Below are 24,833 nucleotides of genomic sequence, written 5' to 3'. Positions count from 1 at the left end.
ATTCACATTCCGCTTTATTTTCCTAACTGGAAGCCGTACCGCGGGGCCCTCGTGGAAGTGGGGGCCCTGATTATTGTACGGTCGACTATTTACGTCGTTAAGTTTCGGAGATCATGCGAGCTCGTAGTGTGTGGAGACACCGCATGCCCCAGCATGCTCTCCTCCACCTCCGCTCTCAGCCGCACTCCTTCCAACTTCCACCGCTGGTGCATCCGATCACACGCCGCTCATTACCCCCTGCTGCGCCGCAGCCAGTATCTCAGCGCAATGGAGAATGCACGCGGTTAATTAACGCTCGCACCTGTTTGCGCGAAACAAGACTCGCGTGGAGACAGTCATTGCACGGCTTATCGAGAACGCGGGCCCTATTTAGCATTGCCGACTGAAAATAATAATACAACTAAACCATTTCCTAGGTCTCCCACCGCTTAAGGAACACCGAGGCTATAAATCACTGCGTGCAATGAAAGTAGCAGAGGTGCGTGCAGCGCCACGGGTGAGTGGGTGGGTGGCTCGGAGGTTGCCGTTGGGGTTAGGCGCGGGTGTTGCTCTTGCCTGTTTTTGCGAGACGCGGCGGTGCCGATGGAGTGATTAAGGGATTCCGTAGAGGCCCTTCTCATTTACTTAGCTCCCCTCTGCACTTTCTCCGGTCACCTACTAATCAGGTGACCTTAGGAACCCCCTGCAAAACGGCTTGGAAAAGCAAGGAAACGCTTTGAAATATGGAGCGTGCACAGCTGTGAATGACGATCGCAATGAAAAGATGTAAACTTAAGCCGAAAAATAGTTCAGTGGGCGATAAAGCGGTGCGCACCGGTTCGGAGATTGAAATTGATTCTTGCGCTCGTGATATGTGCGTCGCGTTGTGCATGTGAGAATCAATTATTTTAGATTCAGATATTTATCTGTACTTACTTACTTTCCATGAACCCTGCAGCCACTGCGTTCACCACAATGTTAGATAATGATTTTTTTGTTATTGAATCATGACCCAAAATTGTGACAATTCATCGAATCAACGATGGTTGGGGGGAATCATTACATGTCTCATAAATAATAATTAGTTAAGCTATATTGATCCGCTGTCCTGCTCAATGAAATCGTTACTTATCCGTTTAAATGTCTTCTTCCAGCCCACAATGTTATCTCGATCGTCATATTGGCCTTATCTCGTGGGATTTATCCGTCCAGGCCACTCACAGAGCAGTGTGAAAGCCCTTCATGTTAGAGAACGGCCCAAAGAAGCAGATACTACAGAGCTACCTCTGAAATCCCTTCAAGTGACCTTTGGTCTGCAGAATAGAGGACAGAAACTTTCCCAACCCCTCTTCCACTGACAGTCGTGTTTGTCACTTGACACTCAATGTTATTTTTTTTATTTATTCTCAGAGCTGGAACGTAGCCAATGTAAGTGTAGATCCAAATTCATTGTGATGGCCAGGCTGAAACCGTCAACTCTCTACACTTGAGGTGGCTGCCGGGATTCGAGCCCAGGTTTCTCGGCGGTTCCGTCTCGGCACTCTGACCTTTTGAGCCACCTAGCCACCCCCCGTCTCTCTCGTGACAAAGTGAGCCTACGCCAAGACGTTGCAGCGGCACGGGAATGCCCTTAAGAGGACGTAACAAGCACGCGAGGCCACTTCGCCAGCAGCAGCAGTAGTCATAGCAGCAGCACATTAGTGACAGCACAGCGACGTTCACACCACCGTTAACCAGTGAAGCATGGCCCTTGCAGCTGCAGCGCAGCAGGGAGCCCTTTAAGGGAACACAGCGGCGTGATCAGCAAAATGATGAAGGGGCATCATCGCTCTCGCCGACGTTGCCTCGGCTGCCCTCCTGTAGGGGCCGAGCTTTTAAAATGACGGTGTTTGGTGGCGTCTCGTAAGTAGGCAGTTTGGGCGGCTTTGAACGTTCATCATCGCCTTCGTCTGGCGATGGGGAGGCGATCCCGACCCAACTATTTCACGCTCCCGCGCCGCGGGTAATGCCTTCAAACGGTGGCGGCTGACGGGCGGCTCTCACGGCGTCGATGGCGCCTCGGTCTCTCGGGTTCGCGGGCGACGCAAGTTGGCCGAAGATTTTTTCTGTTGGCGCTGGGAGGCTGCGCGAGCGCGCACAGCAGTTGCGCCCGCGTTACGGGGGTTTCCATAGGGCAAGAGACATGCCAAACTAGTTCTCGTATTTTCCGCAGCGGCAATACCTTTTGTGATTCTGAAGGGCATAAATTATGTAAGGCGCGAAAAGTCTTGGTACGGAGGGCCCCGGTCACAGGAGAAACATGAAAGACACTTGCGTTCGACGTTGCGAGTTGAGGGCCGTGTGTTTTGCCGTGCGTGTACGTGTGCATGCACGTGCACGCGCCGTGGTTTATCGAGTATAATTTGTACACGCGTGTGTGTGATTTTTGTGGTTATTATGATTCAGCAGTCTCTTGATTTTCACACTTTTTTTATTTTCAATGCGGTACGCGAAAGAGTACTTTAAATGCGAGGTGGCAGAGTAGCTTTGAGGTAGGCCCTGAACCGGCACCACTGAGGTTCTGGGTTAGAAATCCAGGTTTTAACCGACTGGTGATGAAAACGGATTCTCACGTGTGGCGAGTTGATGGTCTCAGCCCGATCACCGATGACGGCACGCAAACAAGATCACCTTCAATTTGATTCTGCGTGTAATTTGGCCAAATTCTAGCACTAAGAATGAAGAATATGAAGAATACCGGTTTGACAGTCATGCAACGTGCATTACTCTCAGTGGCGAAGCAGGTGGGAGAGTGCTGCGCCCAAATGTGTTTGTTACAGGTGATTCGAAGGCATCTCAGAGGTAGCTCCTTGATATCTGCTTTGCATTTGTCATCTTGTGACTGGACACCAATAGCAGGATTGGAGTAATATTGCAGGGGGGGGGGGGGGGGGGTGGGCTGGTGGGGGGAATGTAGAACAAACTTTTAATTACATATCCTACAACGGTAAAAAAAAATTGCACATCCTAAATGGCTGTAAGATAAATTGCTTTATTGCACTAGTGCTGTAGGGTTGTCGATCTCGCTGGAGGACGTGGTTATGGCGTTTCATTCACGCGAGTGCTTTCTGCAGTAGAACCCCCATGGGCAGGGCCACTGAAATCACTGGGAGGAGCCACCGCCTGCTGCAGTTAGGGACTTCCTTTGTCAAAACCTCTCCGCAACTAAGACGCGCTCCTGCATGCATTCGGCCAGATCCCACCGTTCCCCAACGCTTTACACGTCCACATGACAGTTTAACACGTAGGCTTTCGCGACCAATATTATTAATAATAATAAAGGTTTTTGGGTTAGATCGCGTTATTTATAAATGTATCGCAACCCTCCACCACCCGACACGGCCAATCAGTAAAAAATGTGTCATGTTGACAAAAGACAAATAGTTCACTACTTTAGCCCACCGGTGTGTTGAAGAGTTGAATCCACAACATTTACAATTTTTGAGGCCACATGACGGTGCGTTTTGTGGCCTCTAACACACCTGGCCCTCTGTCTCCTCCCTACGGGACTTGCGCCAATTCCTCGTTTTAGCTTAAGTTCATCCATTTTTTTTTTTTTCAAAATTGATGATGGCACACAATGGCCTAGGCATTTCAAGTGACGTCGGGGGGTGGTGGTGGTGGTGGGGGGGATCTTTTGCATCCACTGTACGGTTAACACACTCATATTTGAACCGTGAACCAACCACGGCCAGCTGTAAACGGGCTTCCACTGGACCGTGTTGCCGCCAACATTCTCCACAAACTAAACCAAATACAAACCAATTTTTTCGTTATTTTACCCAGTAAATAGCTCTTTTTTTACAGAAGCGACATGCCCATTACAAGTGATAGCTCAACGGAAGTGGCTTTTCACCTGGAAATGTATACTCTTCAACGCATGTTGATTCTATATGTGGAGGGAAAAAACGGAGGACCCTCATAAAAATCCACGCCACCACGGGGAGATCATACAAACTCCAAACATGCTGGCGGCAGGCTCGGGATCGAACCCTCGACCTCCTGCATGCCAGGCGAGGCAGCTAACGGCTCGCAACACCGCAGCGCCCCTTGCGATTATTTAGCACGCTTTCACACGGCGATCGCCGCTCTCTCCTCCCCCCGCGTGCGTTGCCCTGCCCGTGACAGGAAGCCGAAGATGGAGGAGGACGTTGACCCCAGCGAGGGACTCATGAAGATCCTCAAGCAGATGTACGATGACGGCGACGACGACATGAAGAGAACGATCAGCAAGGCGTGGGTGGAGTCCCGCGAGAAGCAGACCCAGGGCGTGTAGGGGCGGCGGCTGCTGCTGCGACGGCGGCAGGTCGCAACCCCACACACGCCAGCTCGCAGCACGCGCAGTGGAGGAGCGTTGGGTTTTAATCCATCGCACCCGCCTTGCCAGCATCCCGATCCCGCCCACACCACTCTTGTCATTACTGTGCGCGGTCTATTAGTCACGTGATGTGTGCCCTCGGCGTCGCGGTAGACGTTAATGATGCAGTCACGTTATTGGACAGATATTCAGAATCGGAATATTCATGCTGGAGGAATCCAATGGGCTACGAAGCTCTTTTTTCACAGATGTCCATACTAGGCCTTGCGTGCCTGTGTCACGGTCCGAATGTGCCAAGTAAAAAATATATATTACTTCCGTATTGCTGAATTGGAAAGGCAATAGCAATATCCCTCCACCGCACCACCCCTACCCATAATAGCAGACTAATGCCAACTGCTGTCATCAGGAGGGTGGGTCCCCTGGGCTAAGAAACACGCGGCGTCCCCAGATGTTTGTTACGTTTCGGGCGCAGTATAAATCTAAGTTTCCCTGTATTGACTTGTGGGGAGGGGAGGGTGGCACCGGGTGAGTGAGAACACGTGGGAATCTGTACGTATCCGTACGTAGTCAACCGTTCTATTCGGAAGTGTAGGGGAGTAGGTCAGCAAACTAAATGCAAAAAGACGTTATGAATTAGTTTTTTTATCTAGATGACGATTTAAAAGTGCGTAGCTCCAGTGACTTCCTAATATCGGACAGAACAGCGTTCCAGACGGCTGCTGGCTGACGGGCACAACCTAAGTGTTCCACATTGTGCTGCAAGCAAGGTGTGGCGGTTGCGGCTGGGGGTCAAGTTGTAAACTGTGAAGGCTTCCCGGTTGGCATCATTCGTACCGGAGTATGGAGGATGCGACCTACAGCTCGTGCCCAGGATAAAGTACCTTGATAGAAGTGGGTGTCGTCGTTGCGGGCAAGCGTCGGGCAGCTTTAGTGGTGGATTTGGAGAGAGAGAGAGAGAGTGAATGTTTCCATCGGGTCCTCATGCCCTTGCGGCTCAGACAAAACCAGTTGCAGGCCACCTGCTCCTTCATCCAGGTGCTGCAATTAGTTTAAACAATCCGCAATCTCCACCGACAGGGCATTCGTCTCCAGCATCTCCACTGGCTGTCTGCGGGACACCGGCGCATCGATTTAGCGGGTTTTGTTTTCTTGTTTCGTATTCTTTAAACAATTTTGCATTCTGGGTTGTTTTTTTGTGTCCGGGAATATTTTACCCACGTTCTTCGGGTTTGTAAACATTGAGGGTTCATTGTTTGCTGTTGTTGTTTCGTTCGGTGTCAATTGAGAGTCATTTATCTTTGCTTGGCATTGCATGGTGCTTGTGAAAGGCTCGAGCAATTATTTTTTTCGGTCAGACTCTTACCCCTCCCCAACCCCGGTTCCCCAACACCGGTTGCTCTGCAAGTTCCACGATCGCGCAGCAGAAAAGCGCCGCCAGTTTTGAGTTGGAATTCCGTCGTGTCCCCCCTTGCAAGCCCTCTAAAGTTTTCGCCAAGTTTCACGTGCGTGTCTTCTTCAAGAGCTTGCCCAGTGTCAGAGAACACGTGCAGGGGTGTCGGCAGAGATGTCATCGGTTATTAAAGGCCTAGAATTGGACTGGGGTGCTACAGTGGGGTTGCTGTGGTTAACGCAATTGGACTTTCGATCGACTTGTCACCGATGCAGAAGCCGAAAGGATGGGAATTTTTCAAATCACCTTCGCCTCTGTTCTCCCGGCAGTATGAGTGGGTACTCCACAGTTCGTGTCTCAGCGGGTCACGTGTGGTGGGGTAAAGTGTGGGCCAGTGGCATGCAAATTCATTGACTGTCGATGTCACCCACTGGACGACAGTGGTGGTACAAAACCCGAACTTGAGATGCTTGCCCATAGTTTTAAAAGCCACGCCGGAAGATAATATCGAACCGAGAAGTCTGAGAGTGGAAGAGTAGGCCAAAATAACCTCTTAGAGGAGGGGCCCTCCACCAAAAACATTTTTTTTTTTTACCAGGTAAGGCCCACTGAGCGATATAGCTTTTTTTCAGAAGTGACCTGGCTATTACAAATGATGGCTCCACGAAGTGGCTTATCACATTTGGAAATGTGTAGCAGCGGCCAAATACTCAGCCGGTGGCTCCACGCGTACGGCCATGATGACGACGGCGGCGGCGGCGGCACGCGTCCCACCGAGAGTCGACAGAGCCCCCGCAGTCTTCACCAACAACCGCGGCTCAGATTGTTTTTGGAATGTTTATGCCATGCCCCCCCCCGCCCGCCCACCCGCAACCCCGCCGGAGGTCATCAAAAGTTCGCCACTTTCAAAAAAATGTAAAAGCGTGTAAAGGAATGTGTTGCCGAAATTGTAACCACCTGGCATCAAACTCCCCTGTCTGATTTATAATTATTTGATCATTACTGTGTAACAATATATGTATCGTTCCTGGGTAGTAAGTGTTATTTCCTAATTGCTTATGACTCAAAAGTACAGAAAATGGCTATTATTCCCCACAAACTTTGCTTTTGTGACCAGGACAGCGATATTTTGAAATTGACATATTTTCATGGAGAAAACGGGCGAATTTGTGTCATTCCTTCACGTAAGGTCCTGGTCACAAAAACAAAGTTTGTGGGGAATAATAGACATTTTCTATACTTTTGAAGCATAAGCAATTAGAAAATAACACTTACTACCCAGGAACAAAAATTGTGTTAGATAGTCTATAATTACAGCCTGCTGATAACTTTAAAGGCGCTGCTCCCTGATTGGGTTCGACTATGGACAAGACAGTGTGCCGTGGGTACATTTAACGAGCGCCGAGTAAAGATAACAAAGTCAGGTCCAGGGGGCGTATACACAGATCAGAGTCGAGAGCTGGGGGAGGGAAGCGGGGGCGTTAAGGTAATTCTCATCACGCTGTCAAAAGGGACATGTTTGACTCGAGTAGCACAAATTAGTCCATGTACCGATCCATCGGATAAAAAGGGGGCACCGTGCTGGCTTGATGTTATCTCCCTCGCCTGGTGTACAGGATGTCGTGGGTTCGATCCCGGCCCTGACGCCTGTATATTTGGACTTTGCGTGTTTTCCCCTGTGGTCTCGTGGATTTTGTCCGGGTCCTCTGGTGTTGCCCTCCAGATTTATAAACATGCGTTTGGAGTATTTGGCTACTATTAATTTCCACACGATGCATAGCTTTAATTTTGTGACCCAGCTCGCTTCTGGGAAATAGAGCTATGTAGCTCGGTTTTATAGTTTAGTTTCAAATTTGATTAAGGCTGAAGATGCACTGTCAAAATTTCGCTTGTGAGAATCGCCTACGTTTTATTTGTACAAATTAATTCTGACACACGGATTTTGGAGGACATTGTCCGTGTCGAAAACAAAATTCAAACCGTTAAGAGAGGTACATGGGCCTGGGCAGGACACATCGCGGCCAGGAAGGGGGATGGTGGCCTATGGTCAAGAATTGTGACAGTGTGGCAGCCACGGACTGGAATGCATCCGTGAGAACGTCCACCGCGGAGATGGAGCAATGATACTGTTCCGGGTGCAGGTGCTGTGAGGATTGTTGCGTTGCAGGTCTCTAACTGTAAGATTTGTGACAGCTCGTGGAGTTCTTAATCCAGCAGTGGAGTGATCCTGGCTGGCCATGGGATTTATGACAAAATTGCCGGCGAAATAGTTGGCTGGTGGAATCGTTTTGAATAAAGGGCAGGAAATTATTTAATTAATTCATGCTTTCAATTGTAACCTCACATTGTGTGCTAATTGCATTGTGAGAGCAGTGATTTGGTTCACGATGACAATTTTGCAATGGAAACATCCATTTTCATTTTACGTTGGGAAATTAACACTTTTAATGCAAGTGATCTAATTGTTTTGCAAACGATTGTATATGCTTCAAAGCTAGGTTAATCACAGGTTAATCTATTAATCTGTTACGGTAATATGTTTGAAATTGTAGCATAGTTTTAGACTGCCAGTTCATGTGAAGCTGTTCACATGATGGTACACATATCGCTCATGCTTGAACGATACATTAGCCAGTTTAATTTGTCCATTCCGAGCCTTGCACTTATGAGGCCTTATATAATGCATCTAACTAGATCTATGTAGCCCTGTTCTGAAGCTTATGTATAACAAGAGACCCACTTGTAGGATAATCTGGTTCTCAGATCTAGCTAGATAGTTGTTTACGGATGGCTTTAAACTTTAAATCTGTACACAATCAATTTAAACCATGTGAGCATTGTGGTGTAATCAATATTGGCGATTCCACAGGAACAGAATTTACAAAAGCAATGCAGGCATATTAGACGTGGCGATTGAATGGGCTCCTCTGTGCATCGCATCAACTCGCCATGTATAAAAGTTAAAAGGCGCAGCACTGCAATTGCCTGCTTGCACCACTGTTGGCAGAAGGGCCTCCACGAGAGGGAGCTCTAGGAGAACCCCTACAGAATGAGCGCAAAAAATTCACAGGTGAGTCTTACGTTATTATTTAGTGGTTACAGCTGCAATTCCGTTGCCATGGAAATCGACCATGTACAAAGCTGAAAAAAAACAATAAGATTTTTTTTTCCTTCTGGTTATTGTTGAAGATTGTATTTAAAAGGGGCATACATTTTTTCCAGGTTATGGCTTTTATTGACCTGCGGTGGTTTTTGAGCCATGACACCAGACTTGAATTCAGCCTCTCCCTTCTGCCCAGCCCACAGCTTTTAAAACCCCCTTGCTGCTTGTGTAATTTAAACTGATATTGCTAATGTCCAGCTAAAGCACACTGCGTTTAGATATCAGGATTCTACTATGACAGATATTCGATGTGAGCATTTCCTTCTTTGCGAGTCCCTGGGTATGAATGATAATTATAACGAGTGGTTAGAGTTCATTCCTGATTAAAATCACATTTACGCATAGTTGGAGAGAGAGAGAGAGATATCTGCTCTCTAGTGAGTTGATATTACCGTCTGCAACGCATTACCCCCCCTCCTCCAGCAACCCACTCTAAAGCTCAGCCGAGACCTTTGAACTGCTAAAAATAGACGATTATTGTGCCTGTAACAAATTAAATAAGCGTAAGCCGTCGTCCACAGTAACTGTATTCACAAATGTGCTGCTTTATAGTCGAGTCGATTCCGTTAGATTGACGTTCATCTTTCCCCTTCAAATTTTACAGCATTACTGCAGGATATATATATAGTTTCAATACGAATTTTGATAACACATTCCCCTTTAAACCAGTTCGTTAATTGGCAGGTCGTGTGTGGTGGGGTGAAGATTGGGGCGCTCCCACCTCCGGATGGTGTGGATGAGTGGGCCAAATATTCTCCAGAGGGGCCGTGTAGAGCAATCACTTCCGAGGACTGCACCTTCAGCCTTCATAATCTTTACATCCAACCAGGTGGTTGATGTTGCCCGAAGGTTTAAAATTGTACATTGCAACTCGGGAGCCAACTAGGACCCCACCTTTATTGTTCATCAGGCCAATAAAATGGGTTCCGCTTTTTGGAGCAAAGCAATAACGTTTGCCCTGCACCTCCCGATTAGCATGGTTGGCTACGCACGGTGCGAAAGAAGTTCAACGTGCCTCCATACGTCCTACGAAGGCGCTTGTCATATGAAAGTGGAACTTTCACCACCCACTCAGGGCTACCAACAAAGATGTGCCCCCCCCCCCCCCTTTATGATTGGACACAGAGACATTTCAACACATCTGTAACGTCGTGTGCAGGATGAGCGCAAGCGAGTCCCGCTGACCGTTTTAAGTGCTGCTGTCTCTTTATTGGAATAATCTGGGTAAAGAGTTGGGGAGGGGGGTATTACAGAATCTGACCAAAAATAGATTGTAAGACATTCTTTCCCGTGTCACAGCTGCTGTGTAGCGTAAGTCGGCTAAGCCTCGGCAAACACTGCCCTCGAGACGTCTGTCTGACAAGAGCATGTTTTTTTTAAATGTATTTGCTTCAAAAGATCTCATGGTTAACATCTGTCGTGGTTAGTGACTAACACTGACTTATTACTTGTCTAAAACACGTTTACTTTCTACCATTTGAATACGTTATTTTTGTATGTAAGAATTTACAGCCCTAAGTCAATCCACATCCGGATGAAAGGCTCTTCAGACAGTTATGAGGATAGTTTGACCATACCTCACCATGCTGGTCAGTGCGAGGTTGGCAAAAGAGGTGGAGAGTGTACAAAAACCACTCGTGATGTTAGCCATGACCAGAAATTTTACTCAGGTGGCCAAGTTCATGGCATAGTGCCCAATCCACTGCACCACATCTCCCCCCAACATTTGTATCGCAAAAAAACACATTAATACTGCTTGTATCGAGGTGACACCCTGCAGGGAGACCTCGAGAGAGAGAGACCCTCTGGAGGATATTTTGGCCAGATGTCTTAGTTGAGGTAGGTACACGCCACGCTTGACCCAACCACGTGCAACTTGCCGTCAGTTATAAACTTACGGTAACTGGTGGACCGACTCGCGTTGGTAGTAAAGCAGCAGCTCACCCGTCTTTTTTTTTCTTAGCCGAGCTGGCGACCTTCGGGTTGCAAGCTCCAGTGCGCTAATCGTCACACGGTGGCAGCTCTCCCAGCTGTTTGCGTTCTACCCAAAAGTGCCCTCGTCTACGAATCTACCCTGGCAGGTGTTGGAGGCAGCAAACGGAATTGCAAAGCGGAGCTACAGCAAGTGGCTGTGCATCCGGCCCCCTTCCAAGTGCAGCAGCAATGATAGCGATCGGCCAGCATTTCTGCTCTCCGTCACTCCTTGGTAACGAGTCAGTTACAAATGTTGGGGGGGAGGGAGGGGAATGGTTGTGCTGCAGGGATGAGGCCGAGAGTAGAGATATTGTTTTTTAGAGCCGCCCGGTATCTCAGCCGTAGTCTAAGCCGACGGCGGTTCGAGATTAAATCTTTCGTAGGTCGAGATTCGCAAAAGCTGGAAACTGGAATGCTCTGGTGCAAGCGTGCACTGCATTGGATGATGATGATGATGTAGCGTCAGTTGTCGGTGTCTGGCCGTCTTGTGCAAATACATTTGGGGAGTGATTGCTGCAAGACAAATCTTAATTAGCCAGCTGCATACGAACCAACGTCTTGGCATTTTCCCCATCCGCGCACACTGTATCCCAGTCTTTTTTTCCTTTCTCCCATCCACAAGCAGGTACACGGGTGGCTCGCTGATGTGCCCTCGTGTTGTGTCGCACGTTCTTTGGCACGATGTCCGACGCTTCACGCCACGATTCTGGGAGCTTAAGGAAGTGAATGACAACCCAAAGAAAATCGCCCAAGAGAGCTCACCAGTTCGACCGTGAAAACCCATGAAGTAGTACAGTCGATGTAAATGAATGAATACGCATATTTTTTATTTGGGAGACAAACAAAGTAGGATAAAATAATAAATAACATGTTGGATTTTTCCAGAAATAGCTTTCCTTGCATTTTTTTTTATATGCATATAAAACAAAAAGATCGACAGCTTCGGATGTTTTCTGCAGCCCATGTCCTGTCGATGTTGAATCAGCTGTAGCTGTTATTTTAAATTTGCCAAGTAAAACATTGAACCAACGCCGTTGTGGAGGCTTTACTTATGCAGTATATACAGAGTAGTGCAGGCGCGGTATACTCACACTCCCCGTTAAAGTACAAAGTGGAATTTACGTCTCCAATTTTTGTTTCCTATTCGTCTGTCAAATCCGATTGGCTACTTTTTTTTGCTCCTGTCACATCGTTCCATAACTTTCCACGGACGTGGATTTGCCCCAGTTTGCAATGAGATTATGTTTGGCAAGTGTGACATCTGGCTGATGCTGCTGTAAATGAGATGTTTTCACTCAAGAACTTTCACAGTGGTTAAATTTCGATTTAAAGCTTTCGTGACTGCAATGATTCATCTTCTTTGGTTCTTTCGGTAAAGTCACGTAGAATGAGAATAAAATAATAAATTGATAAAATAAAATAACACAATAATATTCTCACGACGTTTCGGCCACAACACATGAAGGCCTCTTGTGTTGTGGCCGAAACGTCGTGAGAATATTATTGTGTTATTTTATTTTATCAATTTATTATCATTCTACGTGACATTACCGAAAGAACCAAAGAAGAACTTTCACAGTGCTTTGCATTTATGGATTCATGGCTTGTTAATTATTTTTTCATTGCACAGTTTCCTTTGCTGGGATTTTTTTTTACAGGTGTTGCGTTAATTATTACTATCGGCTTATTCCACGCCAATCCATGATACGTGGCCGTTAAAGCTTGGCTATCTCATTATATAAGTAATCGGCTACGACCGATTACCAGTTTGATTAATCACCTGATCAATAATGCAGTCCAAATGTCATGTCAAATATCCTCGCCTCTGCCCACGTGTGCCGCTGGATTGGGAGGTGTTAGGCAAGATTTGGTCGGTCCTGGTGTCTCTCGTCGCTCAACTTCCATGGACCAGCGTGGTGAAGTATGGTCAAACAAACCCCCATTACCAACTCGGCTCTCGGAGGTCACCGTCCAACATTGGCTTTGAAAAGTTACGTTTAAAAAAAGGTTAAATAGACTTTATATCGTGGCACCTACTGCGTATGTTACACAAAACGAACTCAAATTTGATTTCAATGATACAAAAAATCTGCTGCTGCTGTACCTATCACTTGTCTTCGGGTATTATTTTCTGAATCAATAGACTTTGCTAAGTTTTTGCTGTGAATAGGATTTTTTTTTAATTACAAAACTCTGCATCGAAATTGCTATTATTGCAATTATTCAAATTTTCAGGTGGGCTTCTGTGTAGCTGTTGGGTAAGGGATTAATTTTATATTTTTCTTTTGCAATTCAGCTGTGATTTGAAAAACGCCACTCTTTGCAAATGGGAGATTGCGGTTGTGTAGTTGCATGCTACGCTTTCAATTAGCGTGATGGCCCGAGGTTAATTCTTATTTCTCTATTCACTCTGAATTCATTGGTGAAATAAACCACTGAGTGCTGGCCTGCTGGTAAGATTCCGTTATTTGTTGGTTCCATTGAATCTTTCGCATTTCGCGCACGGGCTTAATCGAACGGCGGCGTAAAGAAAGAGTAAGAGACGGGCCTGGGTGTTTGAGTTTTTCATTTCTTCCCCGAGCTTCGCGCGCTAACGTTGCATCGCTGTGCCTTATTAAGTGAAGTGGGCTTGGGTAGGCACACCCGAGTCGCTAGAAGGGCTCGTGGGCACGGTTGCAAAGGGGTTTCACTCGCCCGAGAGGACATCCCACCAAGGAGATGGAACGATTAAATCGGTTAATGTGCAGGTGTTAGTTGGGATTGTTACAGCACAGGATCGTGAGAAGTGGCAGCAGCTTGGGGGGAGACCATCATCCAGCAGTGGATTGACCATGGCCGATGATCTTGCAATCTACCAAATAGAAACACATCCTCCGGTGGTAAATGACCTGATTTATTCGCCACCCATGCGAGAGACCGGGCAAATCCCGTTCACCAACAGCCGCCTTTGTCTCTCCGCTGCAAACACAGCTGTATGGCTAGGCACATCGTTGGGCCGGGGAATAGCTGGCGGAAAGAGGCTTTGAGAACCGGCAGTTCTCCTCCCAAGGTTACCCAAACAGAACCGAAGAAAATTAAAGCGCCCTTTCCTGGAATACTAAACAAGTGGTGGTGGCTTTGTGGTGGGCGGTGGTGGTGGTGCGAGTCGCGTTACAGGTGCCAGCTGTGGCCCGCGTGCGTGCGCGTGCGTGCGGACACGAGCGGTGCCGCCCCGCAGGGGATGAGCGGCTGATTCCTCTGCCCCCTTGGGTGGGCGCTGTCGCCACGTGCTGCTGTTGACGCTAATTCGATTAGAACGTTAAACGCGGACGCGAGCGCCTGGTTTGTTGCGCTTGCACCACGCCATTCCGAGCTGGGCATCTGGCTCGTGTTTGTGTTGTTCGTCGGCTCCCCTCCTCCCTTTTTTTAATTTTGTCTCGCGCGTGCGTCTATGAACGTTGCTCAACGTCGCTGAGTGTGGCGAGAAAGTGTTGTTTTCACCGCCTGTGCCGTGGATAAGTATTCATTTACCTCGCCTGGGTTCGATCCCGACGCTGGCGATGCCAGGGGGAGCCGACGAACATGTCTCTCTCTCTCCGTGGTCGTGTGGATTTTTCTCAGGATCCTCCCGATTCCCCCTACGTTTAGAATCAACGTGCATTTAAAGCACCGTATTTGGCTGCCATAAATGTCCACGTGATGGCAAGCCACTTTGTTGAGCTATCGTTTGTGGCCAGGTCGCTTCTGATAAAGAGCTGCGTGGCTCAGCGGGCCTTACCTGGTGAAATACAAAGTTTACGGAGTAATATCGCCTGTGTTAGCCCCTACACAGGCTGTTTGGGGTCAAAGTTGCCATAGGCGAGCACTCAATGGAGGCCCATGGCCCAGCCTAAAACCGCATCCGCACAAACCATGGCAGATGCAGGGAGACACCGACCCGATGCACACGTGGAGCATTCAAACTCCCCAGGAGTGTGCGACTGCGATCGTCCACAACAAACCGTGCAACACAATAACGACGCAATTCCCCCGGTCCACAAATACGAAGGAGAGACCCATCACAGCGACGCACTTACTCCGCTACTCCTGAAGCGATTAGCTGGCTTGAGCACCTGCACGCGAAGCGGTAAGTTCACGCTCTGCATTGACGTCGGCCACACGAAAGAGAGAAGAATGAAGGCCAGCACGACGATGGGGAAGGGGGGGGGCGAGGGAGGGAGAGGGCTTAGACACCGCACCGCTCAGGGAACATGGACACGGAACGTTGGGCCAACGTTACATGTTTTATCGGCGTTTAAGCTACTTGCTTAAGGCTGAGTCGACCAAGGGGACACCCAGGGCCGGACCGGTTCTGATCTTCATCACCGATGTTCGGAGTGAGTGGGACACTACACCGCGGCTCGGTCCACTACGTGCCCAGTGCCGGATGACCCTAGTAGGTCAAGTAGCTCCATGTGTAGTAGTAGCTACAGGTCTGCACTTTCAAGGGCCCCGCGCTAAATGCTTTCAAGCTATCAGTTCCGGTTCAGTGATTCTGCACTTGCTCTATTACTATAGTACTACTAGGTTGTTGGGGGGCCCCTCTGGCGCCTATGACGACCCCCAACAACCACAGCCTGCGACTTTTATGAACGACTGGGTGTTTAAGGTTAGCGATTTGTCGTATTATCTGGCTGTGTAGCAAATAAAAAAAATACAATTACTTTATGTGCAAGTAAAACATTGTGTTTTTATATTAACGTGTTTTTTTTTTAGGGCCACTTTATAACATATGCTACAGGTCCCGCACTAGCTTCATCCGGCACTGTGTACCCCACACCACACGAGAACCCCTCCCCCCACCACAAATAGAACGACCCCCACCCCCCGCTGATGTAGATCGAGGAGGTGTTTTGACCTATTTTGTTTCCTAAAACTAAACTTTCTATTTGACCAGGTTAAAGCTCCCTGACCTATAGGGCTCCCCTAGTGGACAACGGGGACACAGAAACAATCGCAGCGCAGACAGAGGTCGCATGGCTACCAGGGAGGGGTTGTGGGTGCCCCGCAGGCCAATACTCATCAAACACATAATCATCGGGTAGCATGCATCTCCGCCCTTAAACTAAACTTTTTTTTATTTTACCAGGTAAGGCCCACTGAGCTATATTGCTCTTTTTCAAAAGCGACCTGGCCACATGATAACTCAACGAAGTGGCTTATCACGTGGAGGTTTTAGCAGCCAAATACTCTAAAACACGTTTCTAAATGCGGAGGGGAAAAAACCGGAGGACCCGGAGAAAAATAAACGCAAACCACGGGGAGAGATAAGAGAGACACGCAATCTCCAAATATGTAGGCGTCTGGGCTGGGATCGAACCCACGACCTCCTAGTAAACCAGGCGAGGTAGTTAACATCTCGCCACCGTGTTGCCCAACCCAACCTTACCACGCTGACCAAATATCTTGGAAGAAGTGGGGGTAACCCGCGCTTTACCCCACCACACGCGACCTACGCCGATCGACTGCAGTGTAGGGGTGGAACCCGATAATATTTGCCCCGTTGTTTCAATTGCCGCGCCGGGAAATCGAACCGGCGATCTCTCGCTTGCAAGTCCGGTGTGATGACCGTTAAGCCACTGTGGCAGCATATTCGTGATATTTGTGTGTGGTTACATATATTTGCCAGTGTATTATTCGGGCATTGTTTATCTCTTGCTGGTTCACTGCTGATGTGAATTTTAATGAAATATCTTTTTTTTCCTCTTCCCAAGACTGCACAAGTGACTGCCGAATAATTGCCAGTTCACTTCTATGTACGCAGTGCATGATTCTAGCCTCGCGAAATATGTGTGTACAATCATCTCCAACGCATTTTAATAAGGGAATCGTCTTTTGTGTGTGTAGTGTATACGGTAGCGGACGTGTATATATTTTGGGGAGCGGTGGTGCTGCGATTAGCGTGCTGCTCTAAGATCCCGGCCCAACCGAGCTCGATTGCCACTCACGGTCACCAACAAACTCCAGTGACGATTATCTGAATAAGTTCAGGGCCTCCCCTAGGTCCACTCAGCCTTAAATGTGTTTCCCGTGTTCGACGTGTGGACAACACAAATTCGGAGACAAAGGCGGCCGGGCTTGGTGTTGGCCACCCACCTCAGCATGTGCCGTGCCGGCCTTCATAGGTGCTCACTAACTGCACTTGCTCCAACAGCCTGTTAAAGGAAATAAGGGGGATCTTTGTATATTTACCAATAATTACATCATTGGCCCTCATTAGGCAACTGCTGGATGAGCACCTCCCCTATGCCATATCAGTCATGGGTTTTGTTTGACCATACTTCACCACGCTGGTCAGTGCGAGTTAGTGAACGGATGTGGGTGGTAGATATCACCAGCAATGTGAACTCAGGTGACTGGTTTAATAGTCCATTGTGTCAACCACTGCCACTGTTTTCCCACCCCCTCATTAGTATCCATATGTAGTGACGTAAATGGAGTCACTATGGCGTATAGCGCCAGCGACTGTCACAAGAGTGTAACTGTGCGTCTTGAGCCTCTCTCTGGCACCAGGGTAGATATGGCATGGAAGCGGGGCCCTAGAGGGCATGGTTCGGATGACGGTCAGAGAGGGGGCATGACAGTCTGGTTGACCCCGAGAGGGCACGTGACTGGCACAGGGTAGCGAGGGGGCCCAAAGGGTGGCTTGAGGGACACGTGATGCTCGGTCGAGAACCTGGGAAGATCCAGAAGGGGGCGTGGCCGAAGGCGGAGCGACGCCACGCTCGGGAGCATAAAAGGGAGGTCTCGAAAGCAATCGCGGCTGTCTGTTGGAATGGAACCCGTCGGTGCTTCGTCTCTTCGATCCTCGGTCTTTGGTCTTTATGCTCGGCTTCGTGGGTCAGGCAGTGTGTTGCTGAATGACCCGGTTATGTAGTTACCCCGTTGTGGTATAGTTATCCCGTTGTGGTCTAGTTAACTGAGTGTACGTTTATGCAGTTACCCTATTGGGGTGTTAAAATAAACGTGTTGCCTCCAAGTTCTAGTGTGTGTCTCCGTAAAGTACACTACACATATGTAGTGAGCGACTTCCGAGACACGACGTGTAGAGGGCTCCTTGTTTATTTCTCACACTTTACAGGCACAATCGCAAAGCGATATATATACTGGGCTACCCGTAGCTGATCCACTCATTCAGCCCCATCGCCGGCATCTAACTATATAGCTGGCTGACTAATACAGCGACGACGATAATGGGAACCGTACAGTGGATCGGCCATGCGGCCGGACGATGAAGAAGGGATGACGGCGAAGACAGCGATGGCAGCCAGGACCCCCACGACAGCCCCAAACCTCCGATTATGTCCCCCTTATATACTCGTCGGCGTGGCCAAGCCCCGCCTCTGGCTACGCCCCCTTCTAGAACCTTCGAGCAGGTTCCCGGAGCTTCCCGACTGATCCCCGCCCCTGACCTTTAGCCCAGTTACGCCCCCATTATGGTTGGCTATTATATAACGCACCCATACCCGTAATTATCCCTCCTGATCAACAGATGGCACCCTGTCACTACACATATTTTTAATTTCACCACATTAAAATAAGTAGTGTTTTATATTTTTATTATTTTATTGTTTCCCTTCTACGTGACTTTACCGAAAGAACCAAGAATATAGTGTATTATCCTTGCGCAATGTGCATCTCCATGAACCCATACTGGCTAGTGTGGTGAAGTATGGTCAAACAGTGGCCTGGTTCGTGGCTGTACGTGATTATAGCATGAGACGCAGGCTTTCGCGACAAACATTACAATTCGTAATTGATTTGTGTGGCCAAGTACAATGCGTACGCAATCCCCAACCCAACATAGGCAATTAATAAAGCTGTCACGGGAACCGACGTGCCAATTTATTACTGCTTCAGCAGCACCATCGGTGTGTTGTTTTTGTTGAACGATCCAGAACATTTAACAATTGGGTAGAATGTTTCGGCGGTACAGTAGTTACAACCAGCATCGTCAGGCAACTGCCACTAGACATGTGCGCAATTAATAAAAACACGTGTTTATTTTGCATACATTTTCCACACTTTATAGCGTCTGTACAAATGGTTGCACCACAGTTTGTGGATCAGCAGTTCGCCTGTGGTGGAGTAAAGTGTGGGAACTCTCGACATGGCATTCACTCTAATCTGCCTCCAATGGTGTTGCAGAATATAGAGGGACATTGTTGAGGCCTTCATCCAGCAGTGGATTGACTATGGCTGATGGTTCATATGATGATCACGATTTAAAAAAAAAAACGAATCTTCGCATTCGTGTATGTACGATGTTGAGGCTGCAAAAATCTAAAGAATACGTCATTTTATATTTAACAGCTTAAGATTAAACAAAGGTTCACCTTGTAGCATACGTGTACGCAGACACGCATGCACACATGTATAATAAATCGCACCCAAAACATTTTGACTCCCGCAAGACGAATGACTTATTGCCATTTAATATGTGCGTTTAATTTGTCTGAAGACATTTGACTTCACGTTTTTATTTATTTATCTTACATTTTTAATCACGTTCATGAATTTTGGCAGCTTAATTAAGGACCCAGTAATACCAACCATTTCTAGCCATAATCAATATTAGTCATGCTGGCTTAACAATTTCGCTGCTCATGCATTCACGTGTACTGTATGGGAAATCACACCACGTGTGTGAGTGCGTGTGTACGCACGTCTGTATATGATGTGTTGTCATCTTGGATGTGCGGGGAGTGGTGATGCAGCGGTGAGCGCGCTGCGCTCCGAAACCCGGCCACCCGAGTTCGATTCCCGCTCAGGGCCACCAACACCTGTGACGATTATTATCTGAACTGGTTTCCGGGCCTGCTCCAGTTCAACTCAGCCTCAAATGGGTATCCGGTGTGCGATGTGCAAACATCACCACAAGGGAGACAAAGGTGGCCGAGCGTGGTGTTGGCCCCTTCGTGTGCCGTGCTGGCCTTCATATAGGTGCTCGCTAACAACACTTTCCCCAACAGCCTGTTAAAGGCTATACAGGAATCTTTGTCTTTTGTATGTGTGAAGAGTGGTGGTGAACACCGAAGACTGAATTTTGATTTAAAGCTTTCGTGACTGCAGGGATTCATATTCTTGGTTCTTTTGGTAAAGTCACGTAGAAGGGAAACAATAAAATAATCAAAATATAAAACAATAAAATTCTCACGACGTTTCGACTGCAACACAAGCAATCATCATCAGGCGTGAAAACCACAGCAAGAAAATTTGAAAAAAGTGGCGGTTTTTTTTATATAACGTTAGCACCACGGAGAGCGATTTGACAGTTTGTTCAGATGGACGAGGCCATCTATGTTCGGAAAAGAGGAGGGGGGAGACGAGGACTGAGTTCAATTCCCGCACACGGCCAACACCAGTGATGATTATCTGAACCGGTCCTGGGCCTTCCCTAGGGTTGACTCAGCCTTAAATGAGTACCTGGTGAAGGTGTGCAAACAGCAGCACTCGAGAGACAAAGGTGGCCGGGCGTGGTGCTCGCCACACCACTCCCTCGTGTGCCGTGCCGGCCTTCATAGGTGTCCACAAACAGAACCTGCCCCAACAGTCTGTTAAGGCTGTAGGGTGGAGGAGGGGGTATCTTTGACGTACGGTGTGTGCATAGTTAACAAAAAAATCTGATATTAACTGGCCAAACATATAGATCAAAATTCGTTTTATTCCAATCACCCCTACTGGACACAGCAGGAAAAAAATAAATGTGTTTTTATATTTTAATGTGCCATAGGCTCTCTCTTAAATTGGTCTAACTGATCCTGGCCTGCATTTATAAATGCCACCACACCCCCCCCTCCCCCCTTTTATTACAGCACAGAGGCTGAGCCGAAACAAGCGCATCCAATCTTCTGTCTGTTGCTTCTGCATAGAATATCACCCAGATTCACCGCCAGACATTTTATTTATATGCAAAACTGAAATCCTAATGAAATGTTCAAAGGTGGCCTTGGGCAAGTATACGAATGCGGAGAGGTTTATGATTTTACGTGTAATACGAAATAAAAATTGAGTAGACCCCCCCCCCTCCCCAACATATTTGTTGGTAATGTAGCGGTTAGCGCTACGCTGCGATACGAACCTGGCAACCCGAGTTCGATTCCCGCTCACGGCCAACACCAGTGACGATTATCTGAACCGGTCCTGGGCCTCCTCTAGGTCGACTCAGCCTCAAATGATTCCCCGGTGCGGTGTTAGAACATTGCCACCGGGGAGACAAAGGCGGTCGGGCGTAGTGCTGGCCACTCACCCCCTCGTGTACCGTTCCGGGCTTCAAAGGTGCTCGCTAACAGCACTTGCCCCAACAATATGGTCAGGCTATAGGGAGATATTTGGCTTTGTTATATATGAACGCTCGGTTGCTTTTGTATTTCAGAATTATCTCAGTCCTTAAAAAAAGCATTCTCCACTGTTCACATCGGTGTATTTATTGGTCTTCGGGGACATAACTCTACCAGTCGTCCAGCTAATAATATTGATGGGAGCTGATGTTGATGCATCACTTAGAGCTGATTCATTCAATTGAGTGCAGTGAATTAGGGGAGTTGGGAGGGAAAAAAAAACAACTCAAACATTGGCTTTTGGATGTCTCGTATTGGTCAAGAAACCTGAGCAAAGTGCCTGGCTTCAGAAGTCTTTGCCTGGAGCGTGCTCGTGGTGAAATGGAAGTAGTTTCTCTCATTCTAATCGGAAGAGAAAAACAACACTCTTTGATTTGGGTGCATCACTAACGCTGGATAGCAGCTGAATGTAGAACAAAAGGTGAATTGTGTATGCGTGCAGCGATGGCAATGGGGAGCGATAGTGTAGCGGTTAGCACGCTGCGCTACGAACCCCGCGAACCGAGTACGATTTCACGCTCACGGCCAACACCGGTGCCGATTATCTGAACCAGTCCTGGGCCTGCCCTAGATCGACTCGGCCTCAAATGAGTACCTGACGCGATGTGTAAACATCGCCACTGGGGAGACAAAGGCGGCTGGCGGTGGTGCTGGCCATCCTCACCCGTCGTCTGCCAATGTCAGCCTTTACAGGTGCTCAACTAACAGCACTTGCTCCAACAGTGTGTTAAGGCTGTACGATGTATATTTGTCTTTGCAGTAGTGGCGTGTGTGTCTTTCTCGCCAGGGGTTCACAAGAAAGGGGTTGTTGGCAAGGCAATGTCTTTGTTGTTTGTTTGTGTGTGTGTGCGTCAAATCAGTGGTTCGATCAATACGGTTGCACCTGGGAGCCTGGTCAGAGATTTAGAAACCCCTGGATCGTCCTCCTCCTCCTCCTGCTGCTGCTGCGATGGCTGCAGGTCTGAACTCGCCTCGGCTCCGATGAACACCTCGAGTGGAAGTTGAAAGAGAAAGGAGGAGGAGAAGGAAAGGAGGAGAATGCCTGCCAGCTTTGCGTAGGGCACGTGGCAAAAACACAAATGTGCGTCGTTTACCAATTCGTTTGAGGTTCATAACCTCTGGTTTGACAGCTGCGCAACTATAATTAGTGTGGCCTTACAGAAAATAACCACCTTTCCGCCCGACGACTGCCGCAAAGCCAATTTTTTGTCTCGCTTGAAAATGTCATTTAAGAAGGGACAAGTTTTAACCCTGGCAAAGAACAACCCAATTAAATGCAGACCCGATTAAACTGCCCACCCATTCCGAGGGCAATAATGGCGAGGGAGGATGGCTGACTTTAACCCCCTACCCCCTACCAATTATTTGTATTTATTTGTTTCTTTGCTCCGGGCACGAAATTGTACAAAACGCGAGAGGACGATCCAACAACGGCTCTGGGATAATAATAATAAAAAAAAACGCGGCGATGGCTGAGCGCTTCGCGAACGACTGATTTTTTTTTTGCACTGACCGTCACGCGCCGCCGTCGCCAGCTCCGGCGCGCCGCTCGAGTCCGACCCCCAGCAAACGAGCGTCCGATCCGCTCCTAGGACGGAATGGGATCTTGCTGTCAAATTCCCCATTGCCGGACGTGGATTTTTTTTAGGCGTTTCTCAATTTATATTCCTGGCCGCACGCACGCTCGCTCAAGCTCGCGCTTGCATTTTATGTTATTTTTTTTTGTGTCCGTGCAGAGTTGCCGAGCAGATTCTCCTGCAAACCACGACATTATTTTAAAAGGGGCGTTGTCAAAGTAACTACAAATGCGTTCCGGTCATTGTCAATACATCAACGGATGAAGGGCCTCACCCATGCAATGTTGGTTTATTTAGGGGGTGGTGGTGGGAGGAGGGGGGGGGGGGTTGCCCGACTTCGCCACGCTGGTTATTGCGGGTTGGTTATGGAGGGGTTGGATAGGACATGATCAGTTCTGTTATCACTTGCCACTGATGTTAGCCTTAGCTAGGTTTTGAACCCGGGTAACTAGGTTCCAAAGCGTAGCATGCTGACCACTGTACCACCGCTCCCATATCATTTATATTATTAGCCAGAACGAAAATGACGTCCTTAACGCCGGTTTTGACCAGAAAGGCTTTCCCAATCGCAACAGTGAACGTTTTTGTCACGTGGAAACATTAACGTGTTTGCAGTTCATATTGAGGATACCAGGTGTTCATTAAAAACAGGCGTTATTAAAGAGGCATAAAGCCTGATGGGGGGGCAATTGTCGAGTTAATATGCCAAAATTGTTCAGACAAGTGTGAATCCACACAGATATATCTCACTGAAGGGGCGCGGTGGCGCAATGATTAGCACGCTACGCTATGAACCTATCGTAGACGCCACGGTGGTGAGATGTTAACTCCATCGCCTGGTATACAGGAGGTCGCGTGTTCGATCCCGACCCTGACGCTTGTATATCTGCACGTCCTCCGCGATTAGAATCAACGTGCGTTTCGAGTATTTGGCTGCTCTATATTTCCACGTGATAAGCCACTTCGTCGAGTGATCATTTGTGGCCAGGTCGCCTCTGAAAAAGAGCTACATAGCTCAGTGGGCCTTATACCTGGTAAGATAGAAAATAGTTTTTAATATTTTAGATCAGTTCAATTGAGTTGGATTCCCAGCCACGGCTAACATCAGTGGCTAGTGATAGCCTGACCTGGTATTGGCCCCTGCCTGCACCAACCTGTCCTTGACCAGCGTGGTGAAGTATGGTCAAACAAAGAGGCCTTCAATTTTGATTTAAAGTTTTCGTGACTGCACTAATTCATATTGTTAGCTCTTTCGGTAAAGTCACGTTGAAGGGAAACAATAAAATAATAACGTGACTTTACCGAAAGAGCAAACAGGCCTTCGTTCAGCAGTGGATTAACAAAGGACTGTAACACAATTATTTATTGAATTATTCTAATCATACTTTCTGGTTATTTCGGTGAAGTCACGTAGATAGAAATAATAATGTTAGAAAACACGACGTTTCGGTCGCAACACAAGCGGCCGTCTTCAGGTGAGAAAAAAACTCCCCCCCCCCGCTCCCCGCCCCGTGCCTATATAAAGCCACAACAGCAGATAATGTTTTTCTCACCTGAAGACGGACGCTTGTGTTGTGACCGAAACGTCGTGTTTTCTTTTATTACTTTTTTCTATCTACGTGAATTTACCGAAAGAACCAGAGAGCATGGATTCCTGCAGTCACGAAAACTTCGAATCATTATTCTAATCACCCGTGATGCACGCTGTCATTAAATCAAGCGGTCAGCTCGAGCCGGTACACTACGGTACGCTCTACCCGCCAGGCACGTACGAGAAGAGTTCCACTCACGACGAAGTTTCCAAGAAGCTGTAAAACATAACGGCAATCGCACACGTGCATGGTCTCCAGTGTGACGACATTCATCCTGCGGCACTCCTAGATTTCCATTTAGACCGCTCATTAGGGGGCCGTCCATAAATGACGTCACGCGATTTTGGATTTTGGACGGCGTCACAAAAAGTCAGACTCCCCCTCAAATATGACGTCACAAAGCTCTGCCCCTCCCCCCCCCAAAAAAAACATGCTTCAAA

At 47.9% G+C, this 24,833-nt stretch overlaps 1 protein-coding gene across 1 annotated transcript in view; it reads left to right on the top strand.

Annotated features, from left to right (window-relative positions):
- The window catches only part of CACYBP (calcyclin binding protein), a 125,545-nt gene extending 112,233 nt beyond the window's left edge, over positions 1-13,312 (top strand). The window contains exon 6 of the mRNA XM_032973058.2: positions 4,147-13,312. Within this exon, the coding sequence (XP_032828949.1) occupies positions 4,147-4,294 (148 nt within the window). The 3' untranslated portion in view covers positions 4,295-13,312. The remainder of the gene's footprint in view (positions 1-4,146) is intronic.
- Positions 13,313-24,833: the final 11,521 nt, after the last annotated feature.

The sequence above is a fragment of the Petromyzon marinus genome, chromosome 50 (genome assembly GCF_048934315.1).
Source record: "Petromyzon marinus isolate PM22_M1 ecotype Great Lakes invasive population chromosome 50, UKy_Petmar_22M1.pri1.0, whole genome shotgun sequence".
NCBI classification, from domain to species: Eukaryota; Metazoa; Chordata; class Hyperoartia; order Petromyzontiformes; family Petromyzontidae; genus Petromyzon; species Petromyzon marinus.
This window is presented reverse-complemented; position numbering and strand designations above follow the sequence as displayed.